Genomic DNA, 18,924 nt, shown 5'->3' on the forward strand with positions numbered 1-18,924 from the left:
CTATCCTTGTAGCTTCCATCTTTTCCCTTACCACTGTCCTTGTAGCTTCCATCTTTTCCCTTACCACTGTCCTTTTAGCTTCCATCTTTTCCCTTACCACTATCCTTGTAGCTTCCATCTTTTCCCTTACCACTGTCCTTTTAGCTTCCATCTTTTCCCTTACCACTATCCTTGTAGCTTCCATCTTTTCCCTTACCACTGTCCTTGTAGCTTCCAGCTTTTCCCTTACCACTATCCTTGTAGCTTCCATCTTTTCCCTTACCACTGTCCTTGTAGCTTCCAGCTTTTCCCTTACCACTATCCTTGTAGCTTCCATCTTTTCCCTTACCACTGTCCTTGTAGCTTCCATCTTTTCCCTTACCACTGTCCTTTTAGCTTCCATCTTTTCCCTTACCACTGTCCTTGTGGCTTCCATCTTTTCCCTTACCAACAACATTTTAGCATTTCTTCTCCTGGGTGTCCTGATTGTGACAAGGAAACCAAAAACATTTGTATTACTTTCTGTCTTGTAACCTATTACAGGGAGTCAGGAGTCAGTAGATTTTCTTCACGGCATTTTCAGTTAACTATTTGGATCTTAATCCATATCCTGCTTAACAAACTAGCAGACCTACCAACTTGATGCCATCTTGAGCTCTATTAACAAAACATATTAAAGTTAGCAGTGACCAGCTCACAGCCTGAACTCTTAACCATCCAGTATCCTCAGTAAGGTGAGCACATGACTGACTTTGCATACAAGACTGTTCACATCTGATGATGTCATCCCTGTCACAGATCTCTTTTGTACTGAGGTGCCTACAGCACTGTTGAAGCAGTGTCACTCACTTGCTTAGACAGAAGTTTCCTGAAGTTATTATACTTGTATAGAAAATATAGTGCTCTACATTGATTTCCTTCCCGACCCCTGATTGGCATATAATCAAAAGTTTAAATATATGGATGAATGGGTGTTACACCTCACTTTAGGGACATACATCACCCTGTAGAGGTAGTTAAGGGTAAGTTTAACTTCCCAGTTGGTGTGCTACTCAAAAAGTGATAGTTACTTTCATAAGGCAGTGGTTTGTATGTACACTGTAATAAAAAAGTTAAGTTGTTGATGACTGTAGTCTTGTAACAAGTTTGCATGCATTGTGTGTGTTTTGCATACAGGATATTTATAAAACTTTATCTGTAAATGAGATTTTGATTTATTAATGTACAGTGTCTTAGTTGCTGTGGTGAAAGATACCTCTATAAAAACTCATCTTCAGTAGAGAGAAATGTAAGATAGTATTTTTGCTTTAGTAGTCACAGGCACAGGTTTCAAATACAGTGAGGTAGTGCACAATATATATTTTAAATTTATGTAATTCTGAGCTGTTATTCAATTCTTTTATACTCAACTACAAATCAAGATTTTCTTTCATATTTCAGGTTGGGATCTTTCCTTCAAATTTTGTGGCAGAGGTCCAGAACATCAAGGATGTGGAACCCATTGAAATTGATTTCAGTGAATTGGAACTTGAAGAGGTGATTGGGGTTGGGGGCTTTGGGAAAGTGTATCGTGGAAAATGGAAGGATCAAGAAGTAGCAGTGAAAGCTGCAAGGCAGGACCCAGATGAGGATATAAGTGTCACAATTGAAAATGTGCGACAGGAGGCAAAATTATTTTGGCTCCTTAAACATGAAAACATTGTAGCCCTGAAGGGTGTGTGTCTTGTAGAGCCAAATCTATGTCTGGTTATGGAATATGCCAGAGGTGGCTCTTTAAATCGTGTTCTTCAACAACGTAAATCCATAAGTCCAGCAGTACTCACCGATTGGGCCATCCAGATTGCACGTGGCATGAATTACCTTCACAACCAAGCGCCAGTTACCCTTATTCATAGAGACCTTAAATCATCTAATGGTAAGTAGCTTCATTACTGGAATGTGTAGAGTAAGATAGTTGAAGTTCTGAGAAATCTGAGGATAAGACAGTCTTTATTTAGATAAGTTACCATGGGGAAAAATGGATCGGTACTTTGAGGGGGAGAGGTTCAAATGCATTAACCCTTAAACGCCGAGCCTCTATTTGCAAAAGTGTCTGCCGTGTACCGAAGGGGTTTGAGAGTTAGCGCTGAAAGAAAGAAAGAAAGTTTTTTTTTTTTTTTTTTCAAAAAATCACAGCATGCTTAGTTTTTAAGATTAAGAGTTCATATTTGGCTCCTTTTTTCTCATTGCCTGAAGTTTAGTATGCAACCATCAGAAATGAAAAAAATATCATTATCATATATAAATATTGGAATATATGACACCGCGAAAAAAAATTTCATATATAATTGTATACAAATCGTGCTGTGAGCGAAACGGTTAAAGCTAATGAGTTTTTTTTTTTTGTGCAATGTACACTAAATTGCAATGAATTTGGTATATAACAAATTGTAAAACGATCAGAGTAACACAGAGAAAATATTATCACAAAATGATGCATGAATTCGTAACGCGAGGACTTAAAAAAAAGTTTTTTTCAAAAATTCACCATAAATGTAAATATTGTGCTAGAGACTTCCCGTTTGTTGCAAAATGAAGGTAAATGATTGAATATTACTAGAATTTAAGAGTTTTAGCTTACAATTGCATTTTTCGACCATTTCGGTCAAGTCAAAGTTGACAGAAGGTTGAAATTTCGGCACTTATCATGATTTATATGAAAATATTTCAAAACTGATAAAAGCTACAACCATGAGTTATTTTTTTTGTATTCTACATGAAATTGCGCACATTTTCATATACAGTTTAAAACTATGTAATGGCTAATATAAAACGGTGCAAAAATTACAATAAAGTGACTCAATAAATTCTGAGATTTTCAGCAGAGGTAGTGCGCGCAGACGTAAGGAAAGTTTTTTCAAAAATTCACCATAAATCGAAATATTGTGCTAGACACTTCTCGTTTGTTGCAAAACGAAGGTAAATGATTGAATATTACTAGAATGTAAGAGTTTTAGCTTACAATTGCATTTTTCGACCATTTCGGAAATTGTGCACATTTTCATATATAAAACTTCATGTAACGGCTAATATAAAAGGGTGGAAAAATTACGACAAAGTGACTAAAGAATTTCTGAGATTTTCAGCAGAGTTGGGACGTGCGGACATAAGGAAAAAGTTTTTTTCAAAAATTCACCATAAATCGAAATATTGTGCTAGAGACCTCTCATTTGTTGCAAAATGAAGGTAAATGATTGAATATTACTAGAATGTAAGAGTTTTAGCTTACAATTGCATTTTTCTACCATTTCGGTCGAGTCAAATTTGACAGAAGGTTGAAATTTTGGCACTTATTGTGATTTATATGAAAATATGTCAAAATTGATAAAAGTTATAACCATGAGTTATATTTTGTTGTATTCTACATGAAATTGCACACATTTTCGTATATAAAACTTTATGTAACGGCTAATAGAAAACTGTGCAAAAATTACGACAAAGTGACTAAAGAATTTGTGAGATTGTAAGATCTTGACACCGTCTCTTCCAAACACGTGTGTTCGTCGTCCATCAGAGTGGCGAGACGTTTGGCGTCTTCACAAACAGAAACATACACATAGTTTGATACAGAAGATTCAATGCAACATTGTGAGTACATGATTAGAATGCTTGCATGGCAATGCAAGTAGTGGTGATTGTACATACATCAAGACAACAATGGTTAGGGAGAAACAGACGGAAATATTGTATGGTTGAAATTGCGTTCCTTTAGAGAAAGAAAATGAGACGCTCTTGTTGTCTTGTCCACTCCGATGGACGACAAACACACGAACACACACGTGTTTCGAAGAGACGGCGTCAGGCTCTTACAAGATTTTCAGCTGAGTTAGCGCGAATGTAGGGAGAAAATTTTTTCAAAAATTCACCATAAATCAAAATATTGTGCTAGAGACTTCTCGTTTGTTGCAAAATGAAGGTAAATGATTGAATATTACTAGAATGTAAGATTTTTAGCTTACAATTGCATTTTTCTACCATTTCTGTCGAGTCAAAGTTGACCAAAGGTTGAAATTTTGGCACTTATTGTGATTTATATGAAAATATGTCAAAAATGATAAAAGCTACAACCATGAGTTATTTTTTGTTGTATTCTACATGAAATTGCACACATTTTCATATATAAAACTTTATGTAACGTCTAATACAAAACTGTGCAAAAATTTCGACAAAGTGACTGAAGAATTTCTGAGATTTTCAGCAGAGTCAGGTCGGATGTAAGGAAAAAGTTTTTTTTTAAATTCACCATAAATCGAAATATTGTGCTAGAGACTTCTCGTTTGTTGCAAAATGAAGGTAAATGATTGAATATTACTAGAATGTAAGAGTTTTAGCTTACAATTGCATTTTTCTACCATTTCGGTCGAGTCAAATTTGACTGAAGGTTGAAATTTTGGCACTTATTGTGATTTATATGAAAATATGTCAAAATTGAAAAAAGCTACTACCATGAGTTATTTTTTTGTTGTATTCTACATGAAATTGCACACATTTTCATATATAAAACTTTATGTAAACGCTAATGTAAAATGGTGCAAAAATTACGACAAAGTGACTAAAGAATTCCTGAGATTTTCAGCAGAGTTAGCTGATGCTTTCTTTTGGGATAAGAAAGAAATTCGCGCATACGCAGCTGGGTCACGCTTGTAAACAAAACAACAGCGTGATCCGTGAACTCCCAGCATCCCTCAAGGCGCGTGATTTAAAATTTTTTGCAAATGAGGCCTATAAGTATTTTTCCGCGAAAATTTAAAAAACTTTTTGTAGTCGACATATTTTACGTCCACTTGGCACCCGACAGACAATTTTGTCGACGTAAAATACATCGAGTCGGCTTTAAAGGGTTAATTGGTGAGAATTTGCCATCACATCTGTATTTATGAATACCTAAACTGTTACAATGTAAACCCTTACTGAAGGGCTTTCATTTGTGATTTGCAGTCTTGTTGACCATGGAAAGAAAGGATAATCTCTTACCAAAAACCCAAAAACCGATAAAGTGTTAAAATATTGTATAGTGCAAATGATAATGTGTTTCTTCCTAGTAATTTTATGTTTATTAAATCAGCTTAGTAATTGCGAGATTGGCTGCATCCCTTAAGAATAGCACCATGATATTTCTTTTATGTTCTCTCTATAACCTGTAAAGAAGGAAAGGAGGTTGTCTAGAAAAGCTTTAGAGTTAATTATAATACATCTTTAGTTATGGTTATTGTTATCATTCAGATTAAAAAAATTCCTATTGAGGATCCAAAAGACAGCAATCAGAACAGCAAGGATTCTGTCTAGTGTCGTATCCACCTAGCACATGAAGCCAGTTCGTAAATGAATACATGTAATTTAAGATGTTTCCATTTTATGTTGAGGGTCATGAGACAGGGAGGAAAAGTGTTATAACAGTATTTAATGGTTGAATCAATTTTCCCTAAAGAAAAAAAAAAGGACTTGCATCGAAGTCAGCTTAACACCTACTCATTAATATCAGTTTAAAGATAAGTCTTGCCCATTACTGTACTTTATTTTGAGATGTATGTAATGTTATCTTGCTGCCTTACAATATTTTGATATTACTCTGCCCTTTCTTTCTGTCCAGGAACTAAACAAAAAAATTTGTGATAATATTTTTGCAGTAGTATTATAATAATTTAAAAATATTTTAAACCTTAACCCATAAGGAAAGACCAGACATTATAATGGTAACTCCCACTATGAATTTAACTGCTCATTAGCAAGAAAAATAAAAACGAATCTTAAACTGAAACATATGCATAGGGGAGTAGATAATGAATTTCACAAGCTTTATTTTTGGTATGAATTTAAAAGAATCAGATTTGGAAGGTGCTAAAGTATATAAATCCTTAGTCAAAAAGCTGCATATCCTGAAAACTTTTCCCCAGGAACATGAAACATGCTATAATTATGTTTGTCCTTTAATGTTGAAAGAAGGGCTTAATGCAGATGATAGTAGCGATACATTTGGGAGCTTAAAAGATTACATTATCGTTTTATGAGTTTGAGTGAAGCTATGAAGATACCTTTGTTGCTGAGGGTGATGATGTGCAGTGCTCTCTCTCTCTCTCTCTCTCTCTCTCTCTCTCTCTCTCTCTCTCTCTCTCTCTCTCTCTCTCTCTCTCCCCAAGGCCCTAGGGAACAATTTCTGATTTCCAGTAACTAATTCACATTGACTGGAAGAAGACACCTGTTAGTGATTATTCTAGAACTAGTTACTCATTGGGAAATGAGTATTGTTGTGGTTGGCACTGATAAAATAAGTAAATTTAGAAAACTATAATTTTAAAAGAAAAGTGTTAAAGTTTCATACTCCTAGGGAAGGTTTGATTCTGAATTACTTGATAAATCAGAAATTATTTTCATATGCTCTAATTGTGTTTGTTAACTTGTGCAGTGGTGCCAAATGTCATCTCCACTGATGGGGCCTTGAAACTTAACACAATAGAGATAATTTTTTATAGAATATATCCTCAGTAGATCTTTTTCAACACCAAGAGTAGCTTTTGTTAGTCTTCTGTTTTGATGGTAACATTCTGCTGGATGAGTTAGAAAGCCTAAAATAGAAAGAAGGTTTGGCTGTTGCTGCCAGGGAATCTTCGACAAATGTCCTCTTTTATAAGAATAGGGATCAGAGTTGCTTTTCCACCCCCTGCTCCTTCTTATTGATATTTCTGACAACGTCTTTCACACCAAGTGGAAGAATTCATAAGCACAATATCAACCTCTTGAAGATCATTTTAAGCTTCATATTTTATGGCTTAAGATTTAGTGATCGAGATACAGTACAGTATGTGGTTAAATATACTTTTCATCATGGGAATTAATCAGTTTCTTCTGTATTTTCTTTAGTTCTACATTAGAAATAATGATATTTTACAAACATTCTGAAGGAAATCATGTTTCATCATTAATACTTTGCACTTAGGGAAGTCAAAACCCTTAAGATTTTTTCTAGAGAAATAGCTTCTGGAACATCATTAACAGAATTCGTTTTTATTGTCTTTGAAAGCGTTGGCTCTTCTGTTGACCAAATAAAGTTTTACACCCAACAAAGTCTGTTCAGAAAGCACATTGTAACCAATAACCTCACACATCAGTCTCTTAGGGCAATTTCACACATATTTCCACTATTCCAATGTAAGTTCTGTAATTTTCAAGTCTTTTTAGAGATAATATTGTAACCAATAACCTCACACATCAATCTCCCAAGTTAATTTCACCCAGTGTTCCACTATTACAATGGAAGTTTTGTAATTTTCAAGTGTTTGTAGAGAGAATGTTGTAACAATAACCTCGCACATCAGTCTCCCAAAACCAGTCTCACACATTAGTCTTGCACGTCAGTTTCACACAAAATTCCACTATTTCCACTATTTGGTCAAATTTTCCATGAAGTACCATTGGAATAACAAATAGAAGGAATTATATGATTGAACAAATGAAGATATGATTCTTCAAGAATTCCTTAACCAGTTGATCAGCACATCTTTAGATTTACTGTACTGTACTGCTCTTGACCATATACAAGGCTTAGCTTACAAAGGATCCCAAACTTTGTCCTTGTCCTTTTGCCATAAGTTTCACAATAAGTGGCTCCATGAACTCCATCATATTATTACTTGAAGGAGAGTTATTGAGGCATTTACTCTGAACATTGTGAAACGACTTTTGTTCGCTGAAATGGCAGATATCCAGGATTTTTTTTTTTTCAGTCAGAAAGAAATTATAAGTCCAAAATCTCGATTCCTCTTGTGCTGCTTCTTCATGGCAAATCTCTTCCACTGCATAGGAGGCCAAGAATGACACTCAGGGCAAGGGTTAGTCACATTACAATCATTCAATCTGCACCCACTGCAAGTTCAATGGGGGTCAGTCTCAAAGGAAGCCATATAATGCGAGCAAGGATAGGAGCCTATACCAGGACATTTTTGCTGATGCTTACAGGAACTTTTAGCTGGGGTTTGGGATTGCATGATAAAAACCAAAACACACACACACACACACGCACACTGATCACAAAAATAACCAAAAATCAGGAGCAAAGGCAAAAACAACCGGCTATGGAGAGGAAGGAGAAAAGAAACGACCTCTCTCAATGGTGGTAAGAAGTAAACTGATACGTCATGGGGTTGAGATCAGGTCGCTAGTCGCTTCCCATCTCATCTCCATGACAAGATGCCAGATGCCACCAATTGCTCGCATAAACAAATTTGTTTTTACTTTAACCAGTTTCCAGCTGGCACCAAAAAATTTATCCTAATGTTCAGAGTGGAGGTTTGTTAGCTATGAAAAATACAAATTAATTTAAATGTTATTTTAATAATATCGTGAATAGATTCCTGACAGAGCATGTTATGCATGCTTGAAATGATGATAAGTGACGATGGTTTGGTCGTTTCGGCCAAAAAGGAAAGTATGTAGATTACAGTATACTGTATCTCAAGCTTAATTATCCTCATTCGTTCTAATTATCAATTGACACTTAACAATCCATAATTGTCAGCATATAAATTCAGGTGGGTTACAAGATTTTGTTTACCTTTCTTTCCCTCTGACTGAGAATGAAAGAAATCAAGGACATCAGAAATGAAAGTTTTTTTATTTTAAGTACAGTGTTTAACTCTTAAATGAAATCAAAGCAAAAACTGGTTACCTTGTAGTGCCTATAAATGTCAGGATAGTCTATTTACTAGTACCCTTAACCTGTTTACAAAAGTCCAGATGTTACTATGAGACACTGAAAACTGGAGATTTTTCTTGTTAAATTGGGGAACTGTAGTTTTAGGGTATACAGTACCAGAATGTCAGGGTTTATACCCATCTCTTAGTGTAAAAAAATTGTTGGCTCAATGAAATACACAAAAAAATTTCATTGGATGTACCTGTATTGCAAATTGTCATGGTGTGATCAATCCTAATAAGAAAAACACCAACTTTATTGTATTGTATCCAGCTTATCTAGTCAAGAACATAGATGAGCAAGGTAAACTAATCCATTGGTATATATTTGCAATTTATCAATTTTGATTGGTTGAACACAGGAAACCTTAGCCAGCCTACAATTAGATCAGTCCTAATAAGAATAACACCAACTTTAGTATATTGTATCCAGCTTATCTAGTCAAGAATATAGATGAGTAAGGCAAATTAATCCATTGGTATATATTTGCAGTTTATCAGTTTTGATTGGTTGAATACAGGAAATCTTAGCCAGCCGACAATTAGATCACAAATAGCCTACATTCTGTTGCAAGGCAGAGATTTTGAAACTTCAAGGAAGGAATGCTTTTGATTTTAAGTTGATAAGCTAATAAGCAATCCAGTTTTTTATTTCAGTAAGAAGGCTAATATTCTTGGTTTCAAAATACTGTAGCCTATATGAATCACCATTTTGTGCAAAAGCTAATGGTTTTTAAGTTCCATTCCTTTTGTCACTAAATCTCTTAGTGCTTGCATCTTGATGTGAGTTACATTGTTTGACAATAGCTGACCATTCATAAAACACTTCCCTTGGCATGTGAAACCTTTAAGTCTTTCTTTTAAAATTATAGTTTTCTTAATGTACTACTTATGTTTCTAACAGTGCCTACCACAACATTGCTCATCTCCCAATGAGTTACTAGTTTTATAAGCCGGCTATAGTTTCAGTGTTGATGTCAAGAGCGTTAAGTTGACAAGTTGCATTCTACTCTAACTCACTACATTCCTAGTAGTCTTGACTAGGGTATAATGTGAGTTAGGTTTTTAACATCAGCATAGAGACTGCAGTTCCTCACTGGGTGAGTGGGTTCCGTTCTCAGCTACCACTCTGTTTGTCGCGAGTTCGAATCTCCGACCGGCCAGTGAAGAACAAGGGGAAATTGTTTCTTGTGATAGAAATTCATTTTCTCGCTATAATATGGTTCGGATTCCACAATAAGCTGTAGGTCCCGTTGCTAGGTAACCAATTGGTTCTTAGCCACGTAAAAAAAAAAAAAATCTAATCCTTCAGGCCAGCCCTAGGAGAGCTGTTAATCAGCTCAGTGGTCTGGTTAAACTGAGATATACTTAACTTTTGCAGGTCTGAGTCAATAGAGACAACCATTGGAAACCCAACTTTCCTTTTTGAAGTATCATACTGACTTATTCAAACCACATCTCAAGGACTCTTGGTCTCATGCTGTGATGGCAGTTTTCTATTTAGCTTTGTTGCTAGGTTGGCTGAAGTGCTTAATCATTTTGGAATTATGTCCTGAATTTAAAAAATATATGCAGATGCAGGCATGTCTAATACTGCTACACAGGACACATCTTTGTAGTTTTAACTGTCTGACTTTGTTGGGGTCAGGACCTGGTGGGGAAATATTGACTCGGTTGCAAATTGGATAAAGCAGCGTGAGACTGAAGACACCTGCTCACCCTCTCCATACCTATCCACTCCACTCACTAATAGGTCAGAGAAAAAAGGAAATATAATGAGAAATCCCAAGGAAGAGGCTTTAAATGTGTGCAAGTAAAAGCAAGCTTCTTTGCTTATAAATGTAACTAAATTATGGAAGAACGAATGCCATGAAAAACTTAGGATTCATCCCACAAATTACAGTATATTAATGCAAAAAAATATTCTAAACGGGTATGTAAGTATTAAAAGGGAATATTTGAGCACTTAAAAGGGAATATTTGAGCACCAAATAGCTGAAAGGGCCTCATTACTTGGCTGTATAACCTAAATTTTATGGTTTATTAATTAATTTAAGGGAACAGAATGTATGTCAAACAAAAACCATATCTGTCTGCTAATGAAAACCATTTTTTCCAAGTATAGTAACTGTGTTAGTGAGATTAACTTTTTTCCTAGGAGTGCAAAAACTTTCAGTGTTTGACAGAGCTTCAACACCATGAAAAGCACAAGCCTGTGTATGTGACATACCAAAAAGCTTTTTTGCCCATGAACTATGTAGCCTGCTGCAACTATAGTAGTCCTCTGAAGTGAAGGGGACAACAGTTGATGGATTTCCACTGTCATAGTTACAAGTTTGAGTATTATTGACATATTACTGCTAAGAGAAGTTTGGCTGAGCAGTGCTTTAAGTATAAAGGAAAAATACAGTAGATGATACAGACCACAGATGAAACTTGGTGTGGTAAGAGTAATGCCCCCAAAGCAGCTAGAAAATGTACAGTAAATGGATGAGTGAAAATATAAAACGACAAATTAAGGTTAATATTGCTTTACAGACCTTCCAATACTAGCAAAGTATTTAATATGAAAATAGAAGGCTGTCTAAGTAATTATGATAATGAGGTAAAGTCCATGGGTATATGATGAAGCTTAAGTTTAAATGATGGATGACTGAAAACCAGATGAGTTAGACTAAAGCAAGCATCTTGAATTGTAATTTTATAAATTACATAAATAAAATTTCACATATGGTTTTATTTTAACTCATAAGTGACAGTAATTGCAAATTGGAGTCAAGTTTAAAAGCAGTGCCTGATCATAGAAGATAATCTGTCCTATTTACAGTTATAGAGGGCTGTGTAAAAAATATCCGTAATTGAAAATTTGTGGTTTTAGTAGTAAAAAAATGGAGTAAGAAATGTAATGCCATTCTTTATCACTACATACAATTACTGTAGTGCTATTTGATCATTATGGGAAGAAAATGAAATGAAAGGAAATCTCAGTGAAATAGGACTGACTAGGAGAAAATGAGGAGAGAAAAAAGAAAGCTTGGGAATCAAGAACAGTTTGTATGTGACCGAGATAAGGTATTTGCTGTACCTATTATAAGGTTAAAATATGGTACTGGAGTAAAGTCATGCTAGAGTTATGAAAAGACATGGAAAGGCTGTTTCTGGTTTGATAAGAGGAAAGGGAAAGTATAATCTAAGAAGGTATAAAATAAAAACAAATGCAGATTAATTTTATAAGTTCTTTAGTGCAGACTCAGAAAAGGTTTTTGTAATAGTTTCAGATTGAGTGGCAATGAAACATGTTTAACTCCCTGGCCATCAACAGAAAATTTGAAGTTTGCAAATGCATTTGTTAGGAGAAAACAAAAATAAAGACCAGATATATGAAAAAACAATGCATAGCAAACATTGACAGCACATGAAGCTTTCATGAAGTTCTCGTACCGTAAATTGGTAAAAGAGCCTAACCAACATTAATATCCACATAGTGAGCGAATTGTATTTGCAGGTCCAATCTTCAGGTATAAAGGAGGTAGTGCAATCATCAGGAAGGCTTCAGTCAATATCTTACTTATCATTTTGAAAGATTGACCTGTATGCACCAAGTGTTGGGAAGCATCTCTTACTGGAAGACGAATCTGTTCTTTACGAAAATCATTCCACTGAAAACCGTATTGTGCTCTGTGATATGTAATAAATGTGTACTGGTAATAATACAGCATAGCCTTTAAGTTCAGCGTTTGTAGTAGCAGTAGTAGAAATTTGAAATATATAGAGGTGGTGTCATCTTAGTAGTAGAACTTTGAAAAGTGATCTGGGACTAACATTATACAGTATAGAAGAACATGTGCAGTGTGGTGGCTGGCTGTTTTGTGCCCCACCTATGACTCGCAACCAATGCCAGTACTCATACAGGGTCAACTGAAATTAGATGGAGATAATACATAGGATTGAGAAGCTTGATGTCAAAATAAAAATTAGCACAGGATTGAAAGTAGTTAGGACATTGAACTTGAAAGAGTACTAACTGATGAACATAAATAAGAAAGAATATAAAAATCATGAACTTGAAAGAGTACTAACTGATGAACATGAATAAGAAAGAATATAAATATCACTTCAGAAATTTAGCTGTCTGAAAAAACTTCTATGTGCTATATAATCGAAAAGTTGGACTACTATATAATCATGGTCTTAAAATGATATGCCTAATTATATACTAAAGTTACCCTGTAGTGGGGGAAATAGTGCTGTTAGAGTACCTTATGGTCCGCCCTCGCCACTCCTGCAGTCGTGATAAGGCTTTCTCTGTATGATACACTTGGTAAGGTATAGGTTTCACTTAAGGTTCTTTGCAGCATCCTTTTTGGCCCCTAGTTGCAATCCCTTTCATTCCTTTTACAATACAGTACCTGTGTTCATAATCTCTTTCTTTCACTAAAATTTCCACCCTCCTAACAGTTGTTTCAACATTATTTCCAGCGCTGAATAACCTCTCAAGTCCTAGCGCTTGACCTTTGGCCTAAATTTTATATTCCATTTCTAATTAATGATGAATAAATTTCCGAGGTATAGGATCATTCCTGTTGCTATTGAGCTTTATTGGCTACCAGTTAAAGTAAGAATTTTACTCTTAAATCAGGCTCGTAGGCTTATAAAACAAAACTAGTGGCGTGAGGATGTGATATCCCGCCTGTGCTGAAAGGTTAATTTACAGAGAAAAAGATAAAGTTTATAGAAAACGGTCATAAAAACAATTATCAAATATTATAGCAAATTATTTCATATTTTTTGCATCCTTATTAATACATTATTACTCAGAATTTGTTCCCTTTACTTGGAGCTGTAGGTAGTTGAGCATAATTTTCATAAATATAGAAATAAACACCTGGGAAATTCACAAAAATATACATCTTGTCTTTTCCTTTATTACAAATATTAACTCTGCATTATTCTATGTAAAGATGATCGAAACCAGTCAGGTACAACCTTCTTCACAGAACTGAATTGTCTCTTGGGTGTAAGCGCTTGGTCTTTACTCGAAAATCCATATTCTGTTTCACACAACACTTATATTCAAATACCCACGTTTGTCTTTCTGTTGCAAGGAGGTTAAACACAAACAAACAGGCATGAATAAATCTAAAAATGATGCAAAATCTGCCTTTCATAAAAACCACGAATCTGTTCTTTACGTCTGTAAGTGCAGTGGCGTCACAGGCTACCTGGATTCATTGATCACCAGAAGGGCATTGGAACATGTGCAGCTGGATCCGATAGAATGCTACGATTGATTTTAGAGTGGAAACTGCTGCTGTTTTTTGTCAATTAATTGTTAATGTTTTGCGGACGTCACAATGATCCCAGTCACCTAGCGGAAGAGCGTAATTGAATTATGTTTTGACGACATCGTTATAAAGAAGTAAGAAGATTAAAGATCTACAGAATTAACTAGAAGTATTTAGATTATTGGATTGAGGGTGCAGCAAACTGGCCTTTGAATACAGGTCTCTCAGAAATACAACAATTTGCCCCAGTAGCTAAAAAGATATGAAACATTAGATGCATTTGTAATAAAAATAAAAGATAAACCTGTTCGAAATAGTTACGACACAGCGAGACAGTTCAAGAAATGCATAAACTAAAGCTGACAAATAAAAGGGGCCACCGCCCTTACAAAAGGATTCTGGAATACGCCTTAATCAGTCTGAATAAGAATGTGAACTTATCAGGAGGACTCTGGAAAACTGATTCCACGGACGACTTAATCTTGAGACCTATTCTCAAGCAAGTGTGCCAGCGGACACGCCCACCAGAGTCGACCCAAGGGGAAGCGTACAACGGCTAGAACGATAGGTTGATCCCTTTCATCACACACAACCACTGCCATTTCTGATTTTACACATACCACATAAATGTTCTGGTTACCTCAACTGTCCACATTCATCAGTGATCATGATTTAGGTTCAGTTTATATGACTTCTTTTGTTATTTCGTTTCTGTCATTAATTTTTTTGCTATTTCCTTTCTGTATATTTACAATATATATATATATATATATATATATATATATATATATATATATATATATATATATATATATATATATATATATAGTGTACATAAGTATGTCTGTGTATGGAAGAGTGCAATAAAATATGTTTTATATACTCTTATAATACTCTCGTGATCAATTTTTCCCCATTTAAATTTTCACATTTCACTGATATAAATTATATTCATTTCGTAAATGCCAGTGTTTTCATGAACAGTATCTGATGTAACATAATCAATTTGGCATTAGTGGATTGATCGGTCGGACTTCGGTATTTGGGCCGGAAAGGTATGGTGTTGCCATGGCGTAGACGAAGTGGCCGTCGCCCTCAACATTATTGTCGCCAGCGGTCGGGGCTCCCCGTTGTCTGCTGCCTCAGTAGCAGCAAGTCAACTGTATTATTGATGGACCGCATTTCTGTCTGGATGCCTTGTAGCTTGCAGCCGTCTGATACGTCCATTCTGTAATTTGATTTTTTTAATTTACATTTTTTGCTATTCGTCAGTGTCAGTGGTTAATTTTGGATCCTTAGGGTTGTCATTAAATAGATTAATTTTTTGTTCCTGTATTTCGCCTTCTTGTTTTGTTTAATTATGATGGATCTTGTTAGATTAGGCCCTGGAGCTTAGTTGAACTCAAATTTGACTCGTAGGGCTTATGATACTATCTTGTGATCTGGAAAGAACACGCATAGTGCTTCTTGTTTGCCTGTTCATTTTCAGCGCATTCTGTATGAAGCAGCAAATGTTCAAATGATTGAAACAGGTAGAACCGAATCCCGTTATATTTCGGATAAAGTCTCTACCTCTTTTTTTATGTATATATATATATATATATATATATATATATATATATATATATATATATATATATATATATATATATATATATATATGTGTGTGTGTGTGTGTGTGTGTGTATGTATGTATGTATGTATGTGTATACACAAAATGGCAAGGTGCTAGCAACCTTATTCCTAAAGTCTTGATGAGAGCCGTCTGGCGCCACTGCCTTTAGAAGAGAAAGAGGTCTGTTAAAAGTGTATGTATGTATGTATATGTATATATATATATATATATATATATATATATATATATATATATATATATATACTTATTCATATACATATATATAGATAGATAGATAGATACTTAGGTGTTGAAAAGGGAAGACGATCAACGCTTCGGTTTTGTAAGCGCTTGTATTAGTAGACATGAGAAAATATAAGGTAAAAGGAAATTTTACATTTTTTCAATCAATGGACAAATTAATTCAATTTGCAAAATAATACCACTGTAAAGGCAACTGCTCTTTTATCTGACAGTTTCTATTGCTTTCTAATACAACGTAGCGACTGATGGCATTTTGAATTTCGTTGAAAATTACTTTTACGGCAGTGGCATCTATATTCCTGTTCAGCCTTTAGATTTGCTGTTACACTTCTGATATTCTTGCTTGGCACCAGCGACAGAGATGTTTCATCGTGTCTCAACAATACTTCATCAGTAAGAATTTCATCCATGTTCGTCAAATTTTGTTGCATTTACGGAAGAGTGATTAGCTATACGGTTGCTTCAGAATGCCATTTTATTTATCGTTCGTATAACCCGTTATCAGTTTCGCAACGTCTGTCCATTTTTACTTTGTCGACATACTGCACCCTGAGGATCTACACCTAATCCTCACGTACAAATTGTTAGTTTTCTTGAAACTTGACCCCGACTGTGCTTGTTATTACTTATGCTGCGCAGTAAATTTTGACCATATACTTCGTCCTGTTCTGGAGTTATTCTACTAACTGTGTGAGCATCCAAGTTGCAACTTGAGAAGTGGTAGCGCTTGTATTTATCTGTGAGAATGCGTTGCAAATTAAATATTTTTTACCGAATGTGTGATCTTGTATGATTTTTGCATTTTCTTTTAATATGTGACTCGTCGTTATGTATGCAATGGGACTCACATATGTCTCCAAGATCGCCGCTGTTAGCACGTTGAAAAAAATCTGAGGCATAAACCATAACGATAGGCCGACTCTTGCAGGACATCCAAACAAAGTCTTGTTAAGGTTGAGGACTGCGTCATGTACCTGAGTAAATTGCGCAAAACGTACTCGTTCACCCTCCGCGTGATGCCGTTGTCGGTCATCCACGTCGTTAACATATTTTCTCTCTCTCTCTTGGTATGCCCTTCCATTGCTTTCTTGCCTTCAACTGCGCCTGGATTTGCCGTGAGCAATATTCAGTTCGGGCCACAAGTATTTCAGGCTTCTGTCACATCATTAGGATTCGCGCCCATTAGCCCGTAGCGAAAGCATTGTAGCTGTGATAAGATCAAATATTTCTGGTTTATGATAAGCTACATCTGCTCGTTTTGATGTGAGGGGCTTCAAAGTAGTAATACATTTGATGAGATGGTCTTAGTGTACTATAATAGAAGAAAATTATAGTCCCACCAGGTTGAGATTGATCGTCAGTGGCTTGGCACCTACTGTTTGTATTAGAAAAAACATTTGAATTTTTTATATTTCTCTTTTTCGGAAGACGTATTTCTAAAGTTTTATTTTTATTGTAAACTGCGTTAGATTGTTGTAACTTATTTTTTGCCTCATCTACTGTAGTGTAGTAGCTGTCTTGTCTTCGGGAACGTATTATACAGGAACAGTTTTTTATTTGATTTTTGTTGGAAAGAGGTTTGAAAAAATTTTTAGATCATAGAGTGGAAAGCACATATCGCTGAGTAAATCTGTAGCCCCTAGAGATTACTTTTTGGTTTGTGGATTTAATTCGTTCAACGTCTTGTGATTACACACACACACATACATATATATATATATATATATATATATATATATATATATATATATATATATATATATATATATATATACATGTATATATATATATATATATATATATATATATATATATATATATATATATATATATATATATATACATATATATATATATATATATATATATATATACATGTATATATATATATATATATATATATATATATATATATATATATATATATATATATATATATATATATATATATATATAGTGTGTGTAAACACACACGTCATCAGAGGATGAGGTGCTGGTACTATTGATTCTGTCCTGATGCCTTGCATGTGGAAGCACGTCATTGTAACGTGACATAGCGGTCACATTGGCAAATTTGTGTAACCTAAAATCTTTTCCAGAAAGCCTCGGGGAAATGATCGTTTATTGGTATTTTGCATGTAACTTAAGGTGTGCATTTAAGGCTACATGTACAGTTGGTGTTTTCATAATCAGTTCGTATGCAAATTAGTTGTTGAATGTGACACGTGCTTTAAAGCCCAGCATCAATAGTTTATGAGTTATATTTTTTTTACTATTGTTATTTAGAGTTTACATGATCACCTTTTTTATTGTCGTTTTCATTAGCGTATTCGTTATAACAAGTTTACTTCATGGCTTAGGGAACGTACTGTAAATCTTTATTTGGCATATTTTTATTTAGTTTGGAAGATTGCTTTTGGTTCTTCGATTTTCAGCTATTGCAGTTAATGCGTGCAGGGAATTAGTTTACTGCTCTGGGCTGATAAAGAAAATTCCATTTGAAAATGCTGAACTTATAATATGATGGTACATTCGAGATGACCAATTAAATAGGTGTTTTTCAGGAAGCGATGGTGCTGTTTTTTATGGGAGAGACAAGCTCTTTCGTTCAAAAGTTAATCACAAAACTATATTTAGCCTAATTGACCGTTATTGGCATTTATTTTATGATTCGATGCAAAATTGCTCTCCGAGGGGAATAGTGCCGTCAGTGCACCTCATGCAGTGCACTGCAGGCATTACCTAAGGTTCTTTGCAGCGTCCCTTCGGCCCCTAGGTGCAACCCCTTTCGTTCCTTTTATTGTATCTCCTTTCATATTCTCTTCCATCTTACTTTCCACCCTCTCTTAGTTCCTCGTTGGACGGGTCAGTATGGTTCTCGGCTAGCACTCTGCTGGGCCCACGTTCGAGTCTCCAGCCGGCCACTGAAGATTTAGAGGAATTTATTTCTTGTGATAGAAATAGAAGTTCATTTCTCGGTATAATGTGCTTCGGATTCCACAATAAGCTGTAGGTCCCGTTGCTAGGTAACCAGTTGGTTCTTAGCCACGTAAA

General features: G+C 35.1%; 1 protein-coding gene across 5 annotated transcripts in view; it reads left to right on the plus strand.

Moving 5' to 3' along the window:
- The window catches only part of LOC136853472 (mitogen-activated protein kinase kinase kinase 11-like), a 200,095-nt gene that overhangs the window by 15,558 nt on the left and 165,613 nt on the right, over window positions 1–18,924 (plus strand). For all 5 annotated transcript variants that reach the window (XM_067129079.1, XM_067129080.1, XM_067129078.1 and 2 more), the window contains exon 3: window positions 1,420–1,894. In XM_067129079.1, the coding sequence (XP_066985180.1) occupies window positions 1,420–1,894 (475 nt within the window). The remainder of the gene's footprint in view (window positions 1–1,419; window positions 1,895–18,924) is intronic.

Source organism: Macrobrachium rosenbergii, chromosome 27 (assembly GCF_040412425.1).
Source record: "Macrobrachium rosenbergii isolate ZJJX-2024 chromosome 27, ASM4041242v1, whole genome shotgun sequence".
NCBI lineage: Eukaryota > Metazoa > Arthropoda > Malacostraca > Decapoda > Palaemonidae > Macrobrachium > Macrobrachium rosenbergii.